At 36.2% G+C, this 19669-nt stretch overlaps 1 protein-coding gene across 1 annotated transcript in view; it reads right to left on the reverse strand.

Annotated features, from left to right (window-relative positions):
* Positions 1–2381: 2381 nt before the first annotated feature.
* LOC136867179 (uncharacterized) overlaps positions 2382–19669 on the reverse strand; it is a 68713-nt gene continuing 51425 nt past the window's right edge. Inside the window, exon 3 of the mRNA XM_067144302.2 lies at positions 2382–4598. Within this exon, the coding sequence (XP_067000403.1) occupies positions 4462–4598 (137 nt within the window). The 3' untranslated portion in view covers positions 2382–4461. The remainder of the gene's footprint in view (positions 4599–19669) is intronic.

Here is a 19669-nt window from a genome sequence, read left to right on the forward strand (position 1 = left end):
GACATTCCACTTGACGAACTGAATGATTACTTTAGTAGAATAAGTATTCAACCTACCCCAATTAACTGCACCGACTCACTGCCCTCCCCTCCAGCCAATCCACCATTCACATTTCACAGTGTCACAGAAAATCAGGTTAAAAAGGCTTTGTATTCCATTAAATCAAAGGCTACAGGTGTAGATGATATTCCTATTACTTTTATATATAACATTATGGGTGCTGTCCTGCCTATACTACTGACGCACGTACTGAGCTATTGTTTACTAAACGGAACTTCCCTACTGTCTGGAAAACAGCCAATATTGTATCAGTACCTAAGAGTTTAGACCCACAATCACCCTCTGACTACCATCCTATGTCTATACTCCCTGCGCTTTCTAAAGCCTTTGAACAGTTAGTATACGAGCAAGTTCTGGAATACCTAAATAAAAATGCTCTTTTGGACCCTTTGCAATCTGAATTTAAGAAGGGTTACAGTACTGCAACAGCACTTTTGAAGGTTACTGAAGATTAGAAATGCTATGGACAAACGACTGCTCACTGTACTTATCCTTCTTAACTTCAGTATCACCTTTGACACTATAGTGATTCAGACTATGGTAAAGAAAATGAAACTGCTAAATTTCGACCTGGCTGCTTTTAAGGTTTTTAGTTCTTATTTGAGTAACCGTCAACAGCGTGTAACAGTAAACGACAAGGCCTCTGAATGGAAAATGAAACTTAGTGTTGCCTCACACGGCAGTATTCCAGGGCCCCAAATTTTCTGTATTTATATCAATGACATACCATCTGTGACAGGAAATAACACACACCACCTCTATGCTGACGATCTTCAAATATATCGACACTGCAAGACAAGATATTAACAATGATCTCCGACGACTCAATATATAAGCACAACGAAACTGTCTTATATTAAACTGCACAAAATCTTAGGCAATCATAATTGGATCACGAAAACTACTGAGCTGCTCAAACAATGTCGCAATCCCACCTATCCTACTGAATGGTAACATTATTCCCTACAGTAAAACGGTTAAAAATCTTGGCGTAATGATGAATGGAACAGTTGATTGGTCTGATTACACAAAAGAAATACGTAAAAATATTTTTGGAGTGCTTCACCCTATGAAACGGCAGAGGGATGTATTTCCATTTGAACTACAGGCCAAACTAATACAGACACTCTTTCTCCCTATTCTTAATTATCGTGACGTCGTTTTAGTTGATGAGAGAAGAAACACTTAAACTTCAACGAGCACTGAATTCCTGTCTGCGATTTATTTACAATATCGGGTACGATATTCATACCACCCCATACTATCAGGCTGTCTCGTGGCCGATGTCTGATAAACGTCGGCAGCTACACACTTTTAACGATGGTCTATAGAGTGGTAGCTGAAAGTCAGCCACTGTATATTTCTTCTACTGTAAATTCATCTTTTTACCATCATTTCACAACTTAAATACACGTACTAGATTCATTCTTTCTATTCCACTGTACCGCAGAGATAAAATTAATAGATCATTTGTGGTGACTGTCGCCAGATTATGGAATTTCCTACCAGCTCAGGTCAGAGAAACTAGCTTTTTTAAATCATGATTTAAGGTCACCCGCCAAGACTAACTGCTGAGGACAGCTGACTGAATGGTTGAAGTATGAATATGTGCGTGCCTGAGAATTAGTCATTTTTAAGAGTTTTTAATATTAATTTAGTTAGTAATTTATTTAAATTTATTTTCAGTTCTATTAATTTATGTAGTTTTAACTATTTTAAGTACCTCAGTATGTTATTTATGATTCTGATTAGTACGTGGTTAAGTGTATGAGAGGACCTGGAGCCCTAACTTTGCCACTGTACAGAAGGCACTAATAAATAAATATAGAATGTAACGCGTATGTGTATAGCTATTCTGTTAAGTTGGTAAAGAAAAATACACATCACAATATATGCTACGTAGGGTTTAGCATGACCTATTAATTTCCCTCGTGGTTAAGGCCGCGCAGCTGTGATCTTGCATTCGGGAGATAGTGGATTCGAACCCCACTGTTGGCAGCTCTGAAAATGGTTTCCCATTTTCACACCAAGCAAATGCTGGGACTATACCTTAATTAAGGCCACGGCCACTTCTTTCCCTCTCCTAGGTCTTTCCTATCCCACCGTCGCCATAAGACCTATCTGTGTCAGTGCGACGTAAAGCAAGTTGTTAATTACTTTCCCTCGCAAGCCTGGGATATGCAAGACAGTCTTAATAAAACTGCTGAATATTGCAGAATATGGAATCTGAAAATAAATATTAATAAAACAAAAGTAATGATATGTAAAAAAAGGAAATAAAGAAAAAATGAAAGAGGGTGGAGATTAGGGGGTATTAGAACTGGAAGTTGTAAATAAAATAGAATATCTAGGAAATATAATGATATCAAATGAGAAGTGGAATGAACAAATAAAACGTGCAAAAATGAAAGGGTCCGCTTTATCCAGCACAAGGTGTTTGAGGAAGATGCTGAATACTGAATGCAAGTTACATAAAAATATTTTAAATGCTTTAGTGATTTCAAAAGCATCGTATGAGGCAGAAATATGGAACATTGAAGTAGAGAGAAAAAATAAGATGTAATAAATAATAAATTCTGCAAAATAATTAGATATAGCCAGGAACATAATAAAATATTGGTTAAGATTAAGAAGGGGAGAGAGGAGGGAATGACTTTAGCATACAAGGACGATTACTGGCTAACGGAAGTGAAAAGGATGCTCGACAGAATAGAAATGAGAAGCTACTGGGGTAAAGAGATTCAGTATAAAGATAAGGAATTCAGCGAGTAAGTAATGGTCAGAGTGAAGTATATTGAGAAATAGACGATTATGGCAGAATGTGGAACTAAAAGGACACTGCTGGAATTTTGTAAAATCGTACATAATATGGCAATAAGGAGAGAAAAGCTTCCTAACAGAGAAGTGAGAGGAATGGTGTGGTGGCTAATGGGTATTTATAAAAATAAGGGTCAGAGAGAGTGAGAGAAATAACAAAAATCAGTGTCTACTCTGTGGAGAAGAAATGAAGAAACACATCTATTAAGTGTCTGTAGGGCAACCGAAGCCCTGAGAGTAAAATAGGCTATCTGGTAAGTGAATACAAAACAAAAATAGAAAGAGAAATAGAATTCTATTCAATTGGCAAAATATTAAATAAAGAGTGGATTACCCCAGGAAGAGTAGCAAAATTTTTCGTATTTTAAAGACTATGTGGAAAAAGGAAATTAAAAACAGCAAAACAAATACAAACGAGAGTAATGAAGGATAAGGATAAGAGGCCTGCGTATCCTAGAATATTGAATATAATTACTAGTAGGCTAAAAAATAATTTCAAATGTAGTAATATATAAATTGCTGTATTGTCGTGTCATTATATTATATTCGTAATTCAATCGTTAAGTAAGGCATGTTCTTAATTGTAGGATACTCCAAAAAGACTTGTGACGCAAAAGTAAGCATTAAATAAGCTATGGAAAGATACATGTTGTCCTAGACAATATAGCATTGTTAACATCTAGGACAAAATGAATTATATTTATTGTAGTTATAGTCAAATAATTATAAGAGGAAAATGTAATGCATATATCAAACTTTAACGAATCGCAACAATAAAAGAGTGCTCTCTCCCTAGTTTCAGGTGATCCGGAACTAGGTGATGGGAGTACTCAATTCTATTCTAATGTTGTGCAATGTCCTAACTGATTTCTCAAAGAATGAGGGGGAGAGGGGTAATAGTGATGAAGTGGTGTTGAAAGCCTAGGCCTTGAATGCCATAATATCACCGTGCCAGAAGAAAACAAAATGTGATGGTCTACTATGTCCTAAGCCCCTTACACTTATCAATGAAAACTTTACACTGACTGACTATTGCTGTTAGTTGAGGAGTGCTATGTCTCTTCTGCTGCTTCTCATCTGTGTTAGATGGCATTACTGCTGGAGAAAACTAACTGTCAATGGCAGGTAAGCAACAGCTAGTTAAATATTAATGTGTAAATGAGTCTATATTAAATACAAAATAAAAAATAATTTAACTGCAAAAGTTATTAACACTCAATATAGACAGAGAGATGAAGCTGGAGTGAGCACGTACTGCCGAACCTTTCCCCAAATGTGCTGACTCAGTTTAGATCCAAATGTCACAAGATTAAAGTTACATTATTTTATATATTTAAATGCCATGTTAAATTGTGAAAAAATGAAAGCAGCAAGATCCGTAACTTGTATATATATATTTACAGGCTAAGTTGTACATAGAAATAAATGATGAATACACAACAGGTTGAACAGAGTTTAGATATACATCAAAGGCACACTCCTTGTCTTAACAAAAGAACTGTATAAACAAAACATACACCTTGCAACTCAGGGACACTGTGTCCTTAAGAATCAACTGTTTAACTTATTGTTGGCCCTTTGATCTCAATTGTTGACAATAAATGTGGTATCAGCTGTAAAATTGTCTGGGTGGACACTCTGCCATGCTTCGTACAATATACGGCTTGGTGATGCTGATAGATTGACCAGCTCTGGTGAACTGGGCAGCGCATGATAGAATCCTAACAGAAACAAAACAAAAAAATTAGGCACAATTATAATCTGAGACATATGAAATATACAAAAGAGTGATGTTCAAGATTCCTTTTTAAAGATTGAACATTTTAACATTTTTTGCCAAAGTATGATAGTTACTGTTTGGGTAAAAGTCATAGGCCTATTGGAAAAAAATATAAGCTTAAGATTTACAAAATTCCTACATAGGAGATAGGTTCAGAGGCAGCTCATAAATATTTTTATATCAATGTATGCTCAACCCTTATTCCATTTCTCTGCAGGGTATGAAGTGAGATGAATCTTCGTAACAAGTTGTTATGACCTGATGCCCTTCCTGATGTCAACCTCATGAGAGGAGTTAATGATATTAAATGAATGATATACGATAGTAGGAAGGGAGAGGATGCAACCTGGTACCAGCACATAGCCTACTCCTAACGAACAGCACTAAGGGTTCTGCTCAAGGTTTTAACGTCTCCATCCGCTGGGCAAATCGCCATCAACATCCTCATACACCCTCACTCCATATGAACACTGTGGAGAGGTTTTGAATGGGGAACATGCAAGTCACGAGGTTCAGAGTGCTCTAATGGACTTCCCTGAGTTATCACGCAAGCTAACGCTGCGAATTGCTAATGTAAATAGGCACAAGCAAGGAGCAATCTTCGAGGGATACTTTCATTTATGATCGATTTAATGCCATGAATTTTGTACTCAAAAGTGAATCAAATAACACCACAAAAGAGCACTCTATTACAAATGATATCATAGGTGCTAAGTGACAGGTTTAATTTTTTTCTTTTTTTACTATTTGCTTTATGTTGCACCAACACAGGTAGGTCTTATGGCGACAATGGGATAGGAAATGGCTAGGATCAGGAAGGAAGCAACCATGACCTTAATTAAGGTACAGCCCCAGCATTTACCTGGTGTGAAAAAAGATTAATCCCTAAGTGTGTTAAATGGGGGTTAAGAACCTAAAAAAAAAAATGCTCATTCCTCCGAAACCATTTAATGTTTGCAGACAAAATTCCAAATGGCAATTTATATTTTTAAATCCTAAATATAAAATAGGAAATATTTTAAAATATTCCACCCCTAAGAGATTAAATGAGGTTAGCTCCGGAAACAAAATTAGTCATCCCTCCAAAACCGTTTGACATGTGAAGTTGTAATTGTGCAAGAAAGTTATTCTTTTATGTCCTCGGTGTCAAATTTGATGTTCTTTGAAATGTTTAAATAATAATCGAAGACACCAAGGTGCCGGAGAGAGTTCTTTTACGTGTCGGTAAATCTACTGACATGGGGCTGACGTATTTGAGCACCTTCAAATACTACTGGACTGAGCCAGGATTTAACCTGTCAACTTGGACTCAGAAAGCCAGCACCATAACCATTTGAGCCACTGAGTGTAGCTTCACAATGTTGCTGCCCTTAAAGAGTTTAGATGGGGTTTGACAGTCGCAGCATAAATTTTTCTGAAAACCTTTCACGTACAAACTTAAAATTTGTCATGAAGGTTGGTCTTGAATGTCCTAGATGATAAATAAGAAATATTTTTAAAACATTCTACCCCTAAAATAAAATATTCCTTTTTTTTTTCTTTGCTATTTGCTTTATGTCGCACCGGCACAGATAGGTCTTATGGCGACGATGGGTTGGGAAAGGCGCAGGAATGGAAAGGAAGTGGCCCCAGCATTTGCCTGGTCTGAAAATGGGAAAGCACGGAAAACCATCTTCAGGGCTGCCAACAGTGGGGTTCAAACCCACTATCTCCCAATTACTGGATACTGGCTGCACTTAAGCGACTGCAGCTATCGAGCTCGGTAAAACATTCCTTCATAACTGTTTAACATATGTAATCAAAATTTCACATTTTGGTCGCATCTATGCCCTAGATGTTAAATACCATAGGGTTTTAAAACATTCTATTTGTATGGTTTTCAAATGAGTGTTAGATCCAAAAATAATCACTCCTCCAAAATTGTTTGATGTCAGAACTGAGGGTATATTTTATATGCTACCTGACAGTGGACTCTCCAAAATTTAAAACGTTGAAAGATAACTTTCAAAATTTACAACGATAGAAAAATAGTGGTATTTTATTGGTACTACAGTGTGGGCAACATTAAACTGGCCCAGAAAATAATTACAATACGACTGATGCAGGATTTATCATTGTTAATGAAAATCACAGAAGATTCTGAAAATGGCTTCATCTGAAGAAATGAAAAACTGAGGATACAAAAGTCCTGACTCCACTTTACTCAGAAACCACCGCCAGAACTCAATACACGAAGGTTCGTCTGGACACTTTAATGTATGCACAATAATAAATTTGTAAGGATACAGATGCAGGTCATTTTGATAATGTTTTGATAGGACGGTCTCTTGATTCCTACTTGCACACATAAACGTCATCCAAGGCTTTCCTTCACTCGAGCAATGATTTCTGGTGTTCAAACATTTTTTGGATAGTTGCTGTTTTTATTTGCTACAGAGCCTGTTTCACGGCATTTTGCCACTAAGTTTTGCATTGCAGACTCTGCTTGAGGTTTTACCAGAACACTTCCAGTCTTAAGCTCTTGCACAAACTGTAACATGCATAAGAAAGGCCCTATTATTTGGACCATATTTAACTCGTACATTGGGGAATTGCGTCTGTTAAACTATCATTTATTTAAAACATATATTTGCTGCTGCAGTTTAATTAATGCCATGCTACTGTCTCAACTTATACAAATATGTGATAATTGATTGTTACGTTTTTGTGCAACTGCACACACTGGTTCCCCGAGAAATCAATACTCTCTGGGGATCATTTCTCCAAGATGGATGTATGTGTCTGTGTGTCCTTGCTGACATGTGTTGTACATGGCACAATGTATTTTTTTGACAATCCTAAATTTCCAGGATAATGTAAAGGCATCTAATTCTTAATGCAATTGTGTGGATAATCAGAATGTGATGTGGCTTTCATAAAATTTAAAATTGGCATTATGGCATGGTGGTGAGAGTTTTATAGTTCATACTTGGATTATATTTTCATCAGATGTAAGTAACCACAGGTAATATATATCTCTCTGTATGCAATTCCTCTACCCATTGGATGATTCCAAAAAGATTTTATCTTGATCTGAAATGTCCTTCAGTGCAACATTTAGATATTCAATGATGGCACCTACTCAAGCTATTGATGTCATATTTAAGAAGTGTTTATTTTATATCATCTGAAAAGACTTACTTTGACAAATAAACATTGGATTCTTCTTCTTCTTCTTCTTCTTCTTCTTTGTTTGTGTATTTTATTCTTCCTTGTGAGTCCACTGCATTGCTTTCAGAGGCACTTTTTATTAATTTTTAAACCAAGATTTCTTTTTCTATCAGGTGATGTATAAAAAGGGAAAGTGTACCAGTACTTCCTAAAATATGTGGTATGTAAAAAGTTGATATCTGATTCTCCTAATTCTTTTATTTTCCTTTATTCTTTGCCACACGTTTCTCATCCACATCAGTGTTTTGTTTTTTTTTCATACCATTATTATGGGGTGTTTTCTTCTTTTTCTTATGGGATTAAAAAAGAAAAGAAACATACATTGATTGATTGATTGATTGAATTACAATGTTCACAACAAGTATTACTTAGATGTTAAAAATACAAATTAAAACAAAAACAATATATAGCTAGAATAATCTTAAGAATTAATTCTAGTGACACGAGTCACATTACTTATAAAGAAAATAATTAAGGATAATATAACTAATATTACATTACAGTTCTAATTAATTCTAATTAAAATTAGTGTAATATTTAAAACAATTATGTTAACAGGATTTCCGCTTGGAATGTAATACATTTAATAACACGGTTTACAACATTTATACTAGTTTATATTAGTCTTTTTTTTCATCACCTATTGAATGATTCTGCAGTGATTTTAATGTGGAAACATGTCATTTTCTTTATAGTGTTGGGTGATAACCTTAAGGGAGAGTGTTACAGCGAATTATGACTTTAATTCTTTTAATTTGGAAGATTTACAACTTGGAAACAAATTTCAACTTTCAGTAGGATCTGAATTTGAACTGGATCTTAGATTTGAACTTAAATTGGATCCAATTAACTGATTATATATCATGAAACAAATCTTAATTAGTTTATTACTCTTTAGTTCAAGGTTACATAAATTATTTTAGAAAGGAAACTTCCTATTAATTAATTATTTTATCTCATTAATGGGTGATAGGTTACTGTATTAACTGTTTCAAACTTCTGTTAATCAATGATAATGGTACTAGGTTACCATTGCTTACTAATTATTGCAAACTTCAATTAATGATTTTAATAATTCGAACTACTTCAAAGATAACATTACTTACTATTTTGGTTACTTGTAATTTTTAAATGATTATCCATTCATTAAAGGTATTTATTTTCACCTTACAAGGTCTTGACTTCTCGTTTGAAATACTTCTTACTGGTAAATTGTCAAGTGTTTGGTTTTCTTAGTGTATCCAAGAATATTTACTTTAATTTAATTTAATGGATTCCTTCCACAATTTTTATTTCATATTAATTACTGAGGCGAAGGTAAGTTGAACTTAATTCATTCTTTTGGTGCTATTCTTATTTGTGTTGTGAATTGGTTTTTGCTCACTCGCATGCATTGTTTTGGGTATTCCTTGTGCCGGTACACAAACAGTTCTGCACAGGTTTTCCACGAATCATACTTCGCATAACCCTCGACATTGAACACGCACTGATTTATCATGAGCACCATTTTGTACTGCATTCAACTGGTCACTAAACATGTCTGCTCCTCTCGCTCACTCACACATAATGGCAAAGCGACATACTTGGGAGATGTGCATGCGCAGGCATTTCACAGCAACCTATTTGTGCATCAAAATCATAGTTTCCAGCATTTCCTGTGATGAGCAGTTCCCCTGTTCATTAATGAGGGTCAATTCTGCATCAGTCTTACAAATATTTTCTGGGCCAGTTTTATTTTTCCCACCTGTATATAAGAGAAAAGAAAATTGAACCAATACATCTACCTATCTCAAATTTGGTAAAATATGTGTTTATTTGTAACTAAATGTGAAACCTACATTTGGTAAAAGTAGAATCGAAACTAAAGAAGTTTCAAAATTCAGTCGTAACTCCCCTTAATATATTTTGCAGGAAAGAATTCAGATTTATTTAAAAGAAGAGTGAAGTCTGGGATTGGCACAAAATTAATTATCAGGTTAGATTAATTTAACGTTGTAATTGTAGTGATTATTTAAAATTGTAAGACTGGGAAATTTTATATCGTGTATTTTTATTTAGTGGTTGTATTTTTTTGTGTATGAATTTTGGAATTATTTGATTTTCATATGGCTTCAAGATTGTTTCATTGTCGTGGGAAAAATTGAAGTAAAGTGTAAAAATTTTGGCACATACTGTAGTACACACGCTAGATCGAAATGGGACAATTCCTGAGTTTCTGGTTATATTGCGTTAATTTCAAAGTTTCTGGATGCTACACAATATTCTTTATCAGCACTAATTACTGGTGCCTAATTGGTTATAATAAAACTTGTTGTGATTGGTGGGTGAAGGAAAAAGAACAGACACTCATTGATTGTTTTTTACGATTTCCTAATTTCCGGAGAGAAGCACTTCGCTAGAGCCAAGCTCTTCCGAGGCATCTTCGAACGGTGACCACTGAAGGGAGAAGTTGCCTTTTGCTGGTGATGGGTCTTCTTGGCCCCTCCAACAGGTAAGCACTTAGTTGCTTTCATTTTTCAGGTTATCTTCAAATGTAGTATTCCATTTAATTTCTTTTGCCGGAGCCTACCCGTTTTTTCCTTCAGTCGTCAAAATTTTGTGTAAAATGACTTGGCCTTCCGGCAAGTCATATTAGATTTGTGTTAAGAGACAGTTCCCATTTCTTGATTTTGTATATTAGATATTCAACGCCTTTCAATGTAATCGTAAAATGTAAATTTCCCCTTGGGACTGTCTCATTTATCCCGCTTCATCCTGGAGTATTTACTTTTAGGACGGGCACACTTTCTCAGATGTGTTTTTGAGGGGGCTGCCTACTGAAGGTGCTCTGCACCAAGATTATCTTTTTAAACGTATTTTCTTTCTTACGTGTATCCTTATGATTGTATGGTATGTCATTCCGCGTCATCTTAGAGTATTCACATTTAGGACGGGCACCCTTTCTCAGAAGTATTTTTGAGCTGTCAGGATAAATATTTTAAAAGTTGTTCTCCTTTTTTTTTTTTTTTTTTTTTTTTTTTTTTTTACATGTACATACTTATGGCTGTATAATGTCACTTTCCTTTCCTTTCGTCAGTATTATGGGATTTAAATGTTTCGCCATGAACAGTGGAACGTTATGTGAGATGTCAGATCTAAGATTAAATAAGTAAAAGTCTACCCTCTGGATAAATTGTTTTTATTGTGAAAACTATCTTCGATTTGTAAAGATATTTTGTTGATTATTTTGCACTCTAATTTGAATATAAATTGTTAAGTAAAGTTTAGAATCACCTTTGATTTCGCTTCTTCAGCATTGCCAATACCTTTCACCACCTGGATATGGCTCCCAGCCACTTCTCAACTATCCTTTTTTTTAGCTGTCATATTGGTTAACTTGTTTGTTATTGTTTTCTGTACTTAAGGTGCGTATGGTTTCAATTTCATACACATTATTATCATGCCTCTTTGCGTTAAATTGTGTTGGTGTGTAACTATGTGGTTGCACAATGGTAGCAAATATTCTTATTTTTATTATTCTTATTATGACTTGTAGCTGTTTATATACCGGAACGGTTACAGTAATATACAAGACCAGTTCGCCTCTGTGGTGTAGTGGTTAGTGTGATTAGCTACCATCACCGAAGGCCCGGGTTCTATTCCTGGCTCTGCCACAAAATTTGAGAAGTAGTATGGGGACTGGAATGGGATTCACCCAGCCTTGGGAAGTCAACTGAGTAGAGGGGTCTCGATTCCCACCTCAGCCATCCTCGAAGCGGTTTTTCATGGTTTCCCGCTTTTCCAGGCTAATTCTGTGATGGTAACTAGATCAAGGGCATAGCCGCTTCCTTTCCTCTTCCTTGCTTATCCCTTCCAATCTTCCCATCCTCCACAAGGCCCCTGTTCATCAGCCCAGGTGAGGCCACCTGAGCGAGGTACTGGCCCTCCTCCCCAGTTTTATCCCAACCCAATGTCTCACGCTCCTCTGCTTTAATATCAATCAATCAATCAATCAATACTGATCTGCATTTAGGGCAGTCGCCCAGGTGGCAGATTCCCTATTTGTTGTTTTCCTAGCCTTTTCCTAAATGATTTCAAAGAAATTGGAAATTTATTGAACATCTCCCTTGGTAAGTTATTCCAATCCCTAACTCCCCTTCCTATAAATGAATATTTGCCCCAGTTTGTCCTCTTGAATTCCAACTTTATCTTCATATTGTGATCTTTCCTACTTTTATAAACGCCATTCAAACTTATTCGTCTACTAATGTCATTCCACGCCATCTCTCCGCGGACAGCCCGGAACATACCACTTAGTCGAGCAGCTCTTCTTCTTTCTCTCAATTCTTCCCAACCCAAACATTGTAACATTTTTGTAACGCTACTCTTTTGTCGGAAATCGCCCAGAACAAATCGAGCTGCTTTCCTTTGGATTTTTTCCAGTTCTTGAATCAGGTAATCCTGGTGAGGGTCCCATACACTGGAACCATACTCTAGTTGGGGTCTTACCAGAGACTTATATGCCCTCTCCTTTACATCCTTACTACAACCCCTAAACACCCTCATAACCATGTGCAGAGATCTGTACCCTTTATTTACAATCCCATTTATGTGATTACCCCAATGAAGATCTTTCCTTATATTAACACCTAGATACTTACAATGATCCCCAAAAGGAACTTTCACCCCATCAACGCAGTAATTAAAACTGAGAGCACTTTTCCTATTTGTGAAACTCACAACCTGACTTTTAACCCCGTTTATCAACATACCATTGCTTGCTGTCCATCTCACAACATTTTCGAGGTCACGTTGCAGTTGCTCACAATCTTGTAACTTATTTATCACTCTATAGAGAATAACATCATCCGCAAAAAGCCTTACCTCCGATTCCACTCCTATACTCATATCATTTATATATATAAGAAAACATAAAGGTCCGATAATACTGCCTTGAGGAATTCCCCTCTTAATTATTACAGGGTCAGATAAAGCTTCACCTACTCTAATTCTCTGAGATCTATTTTCTAGAAATATAGCAACCCATTCAGTCACTCTTTTGTCTAGTCCAATTGCACTCATTTTTGCCAGTAGTCTCCCATGATCCACCCTATCAAATGCTTTAGACAGGTCAATCGCGATACAGTCCATTTGACCTCCTGAATCCAAGATATCTGCTATATCTTGCTGGAATCCTACAAGTTGAGCTTCAGTGGAATAACCTTTCCTAAAACCAAATTGCCTTTTATCGAACCAGTTATTAATTTCACAAACATGTCTAATATAATCAGAAAGAATGCCTTCCCAAAGCTTACATACAATGCATGTCAAACTTACTGGCCTGTAATTTTCAGCTTTATGTCTATCACCCTTTCCTTTATACACAGGGGCTACTATAGCAACTCTCCATTCATCTGGTATAGCTCCTCCGACCAAACAATAATCAAATAAGTACTTCAGGTATGGTACTATATCCCAACCCATTGTCTTTAGTATATCCCCAGAAATCTGATCAATTCCAGTCGCTTTTCTAGTTTTTAACTTTTGTATCTTATTGTAAATGTCATTGTTATCATATGTAAATTTTATTACTTCTTTGGCCTTAGTCTCCTCCTCTATCTCGACATTATCCTTGTAACCAACAATCTTTACATACTGCTGACTGAATACTTCTGCCTTTTGAAGATCCTCACATACACACTCCCCTTGTTCATTAATTATTCCTGGAATGTCCTTCTTGGAACCTGTTTCTGCCTTAAAATACTTATACATACCCTTCCATTTTTCACTAAAATTCGTATGACTGCCAATTATGTTTGCCATCATATTATCCTTAGCTGCCTTCTTTGGTAGATTCAATTTTCTAGTAAGTTCCTTCAATTTCTCCTTACTTCCACAGCCATTTCTAACTCTATTTCTTTCCAGTCTGCACCTCCTTCTTAGTCTCTTTATTTCTCTATTATAATAAGGTGGGTCTTTACGATTCCTTACCACCCTTAATGGTACAAACCTGTTTTCGCATTCCTCAACAATTTCTTTAAACCCATCCCAGAGTCTGTTTACATTTTTATTTACCGTTTTCCACCGATCATAGCTACTTTTTAGAAACTGCCTCATGCCTGCTTTATCAGCCATGTGGTACTGCCTAACAGTCCTACTTTTAAGACCTTCCTTTCTATCACATTTATTTTTAACTACCACAAAAACAGCTTCATGATCACTAATACCATCTATTACTTCAGTTTCCCTATAGAGCTCATCTGGTTTTATCAGCACGACATCCAGGATATTTTTCCCTCTGGTTGGTTCCATCACTTTCTGAATCAGCTGTCCTTCCCATATTAACTTATTTGCCATTTGTTGGTCATGCTTTCTGTCGTTCGCATTTCCTTCCCAATTGACATCTGGCAAATTCAGATCTCCCGCTACAATCACATTTCTTTCCATGTCGTTTCCCACATAGCTGACTATCCTATCAAATAATTCTGAATCCGCGTCAGTGCTACCCTTTCCCGATCTGTACACTCCAAATATATCAAGTTGCCTATTATCTTTAGAAATGAGCCTTACACCTAGAATTTCATGTGTCTCATCTTTAACTTTTTCGTAGCTTACAAATTCTTCTTTCACCAGAATGAACACTCCGCCTCCCACCCTTCCTATCCTATCTCTACGATACACACTCCAGTGCCGTGAGAAAATTTCTGCATCCATTATATCATTTCTCAGCCATGATTCAACTCCTATTACAATATCTGGTGAATATATATCTATTAAATTACTTAATTCTATTCCTTTCCTTACAATACTTCTACAGTTCAACACTAACAATTTTATGTCATCCCTACTTGATTTCCAGTTCCCTGTTCCCTTATCACCGCTCCCTAGGCCATCCCGTTTCCCTGAATGTACCCCCCTATTACCCTTCCAAACAAATTTCCTAACTTATACGTACCACTGCGGTTTAAATGAAGGCCATCTGAGCGCAGATCCCTATCTCCTACCCACCCATTTGGATCTAGAAATTTCACTCCCAGTTTCCCACATACCCACTCCATAGTCTCATTTAAATCCCCAATCACCCTCCAGTCAGTATCCCTTCTACACAGTATTCCACTAATAACAATCTCCGCTTTCTTAAACTTCACCCGTGCTGCATTTACCAGATCCCACACATCTCCAACTATGTTGGTACTTATATCAGCTTGCCTTACGTTGTTGGTACCAACGTGAAACACTACCACCTTCTCCTTCCCCTCCTCCCTCTCTTCTACTTTCCTCAACATCTGCCTCAACCTAATTCCTGGATAACACTCTACCCTGGTACCTTTTCCTCCACACACTTTCCCCACGTGTCTAACGATGGAATCTCCCATGACCAGAGCCTCAACCCTACCCACCTCGTTTGATCCCCTCCCTTCCTGGTCAGCCCTATCTTTCCTGATAACTGCAGAAGCTACTTCCTCCTCCCTTTTCTCCTTCCCATGACCCTGTTCCACCTGTCTTTTCCTATCATCTACTCTACATTTTCCTTTCCTACCTTTTCCCTTCCTCCTACTCCCACACATCTCAGCAACAGTTCCCTGTCCCTCATCTTCCTTCTGTTGTTCTACCTGGAGTGACTCGTACCGATTTTGCACAGACACCTGTCCTGAATTCTGATCCTGAATAGAGCTCTTAGCCTGCAATCTCCTTCCCCTTCCCCTTAATGTCTTACACCACTGTCATTCTCAAGGTGTCAATTATACTTCTGGTATTATTTCATAATACTTTATTTGGTTACTGCCAATATCCATTTTTGTCTTCTTTCTTTTTCGTATTGAAAGCGAAAAACTTTACACTAGGATCACTATAACGTTCCAAATTATGGCAGTTCATGACACAATAGTGTCATTTAGCATGCGGATGTTCCATATTGCCTCTATATGTAAATTACATGTTACAATATGCTGTTATACAGACAAATAACAAATCTTTCCATCAATCAACACCACAATCATGGGTTAAACCATAATGGCCTGCACGCCATCTCTCTGTTTTGCCACCTTTAATGGTTAATAGTCACTTGCATGTTCACCATTGAAATCAGGCTTTTGGCAAACAATCTAGCGATTACAAATTATATACCACCCCATCTCCTACTCTACCAACCAACATTCTGATAATGAAAATGTTTTCGACCAATGAGACTCAAAAAAACTAACCATGGTGGCAGACCATACAGACTTGATGCCTTAATGATCATGGGAGGACTATATTTCTTCAATGAATAATTTTGAAAAAATGCACTTGTAACAACTACTGTGGGAATTCTGAACACACTATTTGATTCATTACCTGGTAGGATGAGCCATTTATGATATATCTGCAGAAAACAGTTCTGAGAATGCACAGTTTTTAATATGTATGAAAATGAGCATAATTATGAAAGGGGAATGAGCTGGTTTTCTGTTTACAACTGACTGTCATTGTTCATAGCCTAATAATCTGATATGTCTTCTCTTTTTTTTCTCCTCTACAATGTTTCTTTTACTTGCCTGAGCAACGTTCATTATATTTAGGCATATTTTATGTAGGTACTAACCGATGAACTTCCAGACAAACGCCGGGACAGTTACTTTTCATAGGCCACAGCCAATTCCTTCCACGTCCTTACCAAATTTCATTCACCATCATTCATCTTCATCAGCTCCTCGACTAAGATTGGTGTCAGGAAGGGCATCCAGCTGTAAAAACATGCCATATAATTTCAGAACACCTAATCCCTGACCCCATATCAGGAAATGGGACTAAGGAGTAGACATACTATGCAATGTATCACATGATCGAGCCAATTGCGTTGTGCTGATTAGATCATCTTTGACAGCCTGGAGAATGAGTTCTTCCAAGACAGGCGTACGAACGTGTCCCCACAGTTTTTGGTACGGAGGATTCTGCCTCAGCAACTTGACGATAAACAACAGCAAAGATGTGATGACTCAGTTTCCTGTGGTCTGGAAACCCTATTTGATACAGGCATGCAGCTTCCTGTCCATTACCATTCACAGACCAGTGATGATTGAATCTAATTTGATTTGAAAATAAATTTTCTTTCTTCTAATTTCTTACCCTTGTATTTCATTACTTATTTTTCAATCCAATAATAATATAAAGAATAGAAAGCTCAAATATCTATTTATACAATTATAAGATACATGAAATTACAAATAATCTTATACTTCAATATTTCCTTCAATTTGTTATCAGGGATGTCGACTTAACAGGTGGGTGAAATTCTAGAAAGAAAAACTGGCAAGAAATCCTAATATGTATAGAATATTTATTTCAACTAATAATAACACTGCTGGAATAATTGCATTTCTTCTCTTTATTTATTTAGCTATTTTACATTTTAAAAACCTCTATTTCAGGGTTGTCCACATAAAAAAATATGGGGCCTAATCTATGTATTAAAAATGAACACAATTGTAATGTAATCTTCACTGACACTTTTATTTTATATTTTTTAATTTTGAACTCACAGTTTTATAATTTTCTTTTTTATAAAATCCTCATAACCATTATATGTAGAAGGGTTGTCCATCATGCTGAACAACTTTCTAAAACAGAAATTATGTAAATCAAAATGAATAGTATTTCAGCACACATTAGAACATAAATTTACAAATAATAATAATAATAATAATAATATGTGAAATTTTTTTACAAAATGTAAAGTATAAAACAAACTTTTACTGAAATACAGTTGTGCATAATATGTAATATAAATTATTTTATTTAGCAATAGTGAGTGATCTACACACAAATGTTTCAGAAGACAATTTGAGCAAGATATACTTTGTTTGTTTGAAATATGATTTATGTAAAAGGCAAAAGAAGGTTGAAAATAAGTGGCTGAAGTCATAAAACAATGATATTTCCAACTTTGAATTTTCTTCAGAATTTTAAATTTTGCAATGTAAATATAAATTGCTGGAATCAATGCATATTTACATCCATAGGATTCAAAGTGTTAATAAGGCTTGTTTGTTTAAGCCTTTGTTAACAGTATTTAAAAAAAAATTCAAAAAAATTAATATAGTTTTAAAATTTTTTTTTTCAAAATTGTTAATACAGTTTAAGGTAAATTGATATATATATTTCTTTCATGTTCTTTGACAAACATAATTCATACCTTCACCTTGCCTGAAGAAATTCTAGCCAGTGAGACCCATTATTTTGAAGTCTAATGTCTGGTACAGAAAATGAAGTCTATTTCAGTCTACTGGGCAAATTGGCCATGTGGTTAGAGGCATGCGGCTGTGGGCTTGCATCCGGGAGATAGTGGGTCGAATCCCACTGTCGGCAGCCCTGAGGATGGTTTTCCGTGGTTTCCCATTTTCACACCAGGCAAATGCTGGGGCTGTACCTTAATTAAGGCCACGGCTGCTTCCTTCCAACTCTCAGGCCTTTCCTATCCTATCATCAACATAAGACCTATCTGTGTCAGTGTGTCATAAAGCTACTAGCAACAAAAAGAAAATTCTTTAGTCTGTTTGTGGAGGTACAGAAGTATATATTACATCTCACTTTTGTTCTTTCCTGGGCGTTAACTAATGTCATTTCACTGCTGATATTCTACATTTTTTACAGGTTCCTAAATAATTTTTCACATCTAATGCTCAGCAGCATTCTTCAAAATTGGCGTACTTATCAAAGTTGGTGCTACAATATTTCATTGCATCTCCCCTGACTATACTATAGACCTGGATTTTTAGACCTAGGGACAGACCTTCAGTTGGAAGTTACTGTGGTTAAACGGTATATGGTATCTACAAATGGAATGCTTCACCAGACATCTCCGTTAGTAGCCTACATGTTTGGTCCTGTGACATTTTCTTGTATCTCGGCTATTTATACCGTTTGTAGAGGTAAATGTTTTGATCTAGGGCAAATTTCATATTTTTTTCACAAGTTGAGAAATTATTTTGCCCGCCTAATGGACAGCTACAATCTTAAAACTTGTCAGGTGTACTGAGGTTGAAAGGATCTACAATTTCAGTTCTTTGATGTTTTGTTGTATCTCCCTCAGGTTCACCTTAAATTGAGTTAGATATTTAGATTAGGCTGAATAAGTACACTTTCCACACACCAGTGTTCCTTTCATTTCCCCATACATATGTGCCAGCTACAATCATGCAATTTGTACTGCCTATGGCCAATGGATGTGCCAATGCGCCTGCCGAATTTCATGATTCTATCTGTCTTATAAGTGTGTCAAACAGCCTCCTCAGTCCGTATGTAGTATATGCTCTACATGTGGTTTTGTTTACTTACAATAATACAAAACAATTTCAAGAAAAAAATATTATGGTAGGAAAGTCAACTCTGAGTCCTGATGTAGCATATATGCTACACATCATAAAACAACTTAGTGAAACACACTAATTTTCTTTGGTGAATTTTTTAAATCTGAGCAAAATATAACATATCGAATGCAAAAGCAGGTTCGGGACTGAAGAGGATAGTAAAATTACACATGGAAAATATACAGAATTGATAAAAAATTGAAAAATACAGCTCTCTCTAAGGTAGAAAGGCTGGAAATAGGGCTAAAAGTAATAGGACCAAAGTTGTAGATCTCTTCATGCTTGGTGCCAAATGTGCTGTCCGTTTTGTGATACGACTTCCTTTTAGACACAGAATAGCTCATCATGAAAGTTGCCTCCACATTTCAATATTTTTCAGAGGTTAAAAGTTAAACATCGAAACTTTTTGCACTTTTCTAGCGCACCTGAAAGACTGCGCACACCAATTTGCTTTTTTGGGTGGGGAGTAAAAATG

This window comes from Anabrus simplex, chromosome 3, assembly GCF_040414725.1.
Source record: "Anabrus simplex isolate iqAnaSimp1 chromosome 3, ASM4041472v1, whole genome shotgun sequence".
NCBI classification, from domain to species: Eukaryota; Metazoa; Arthropoda; class Insecta; order Orthoptera; family Tettigoniidae; genus Anabrus; species Anabrus simplex.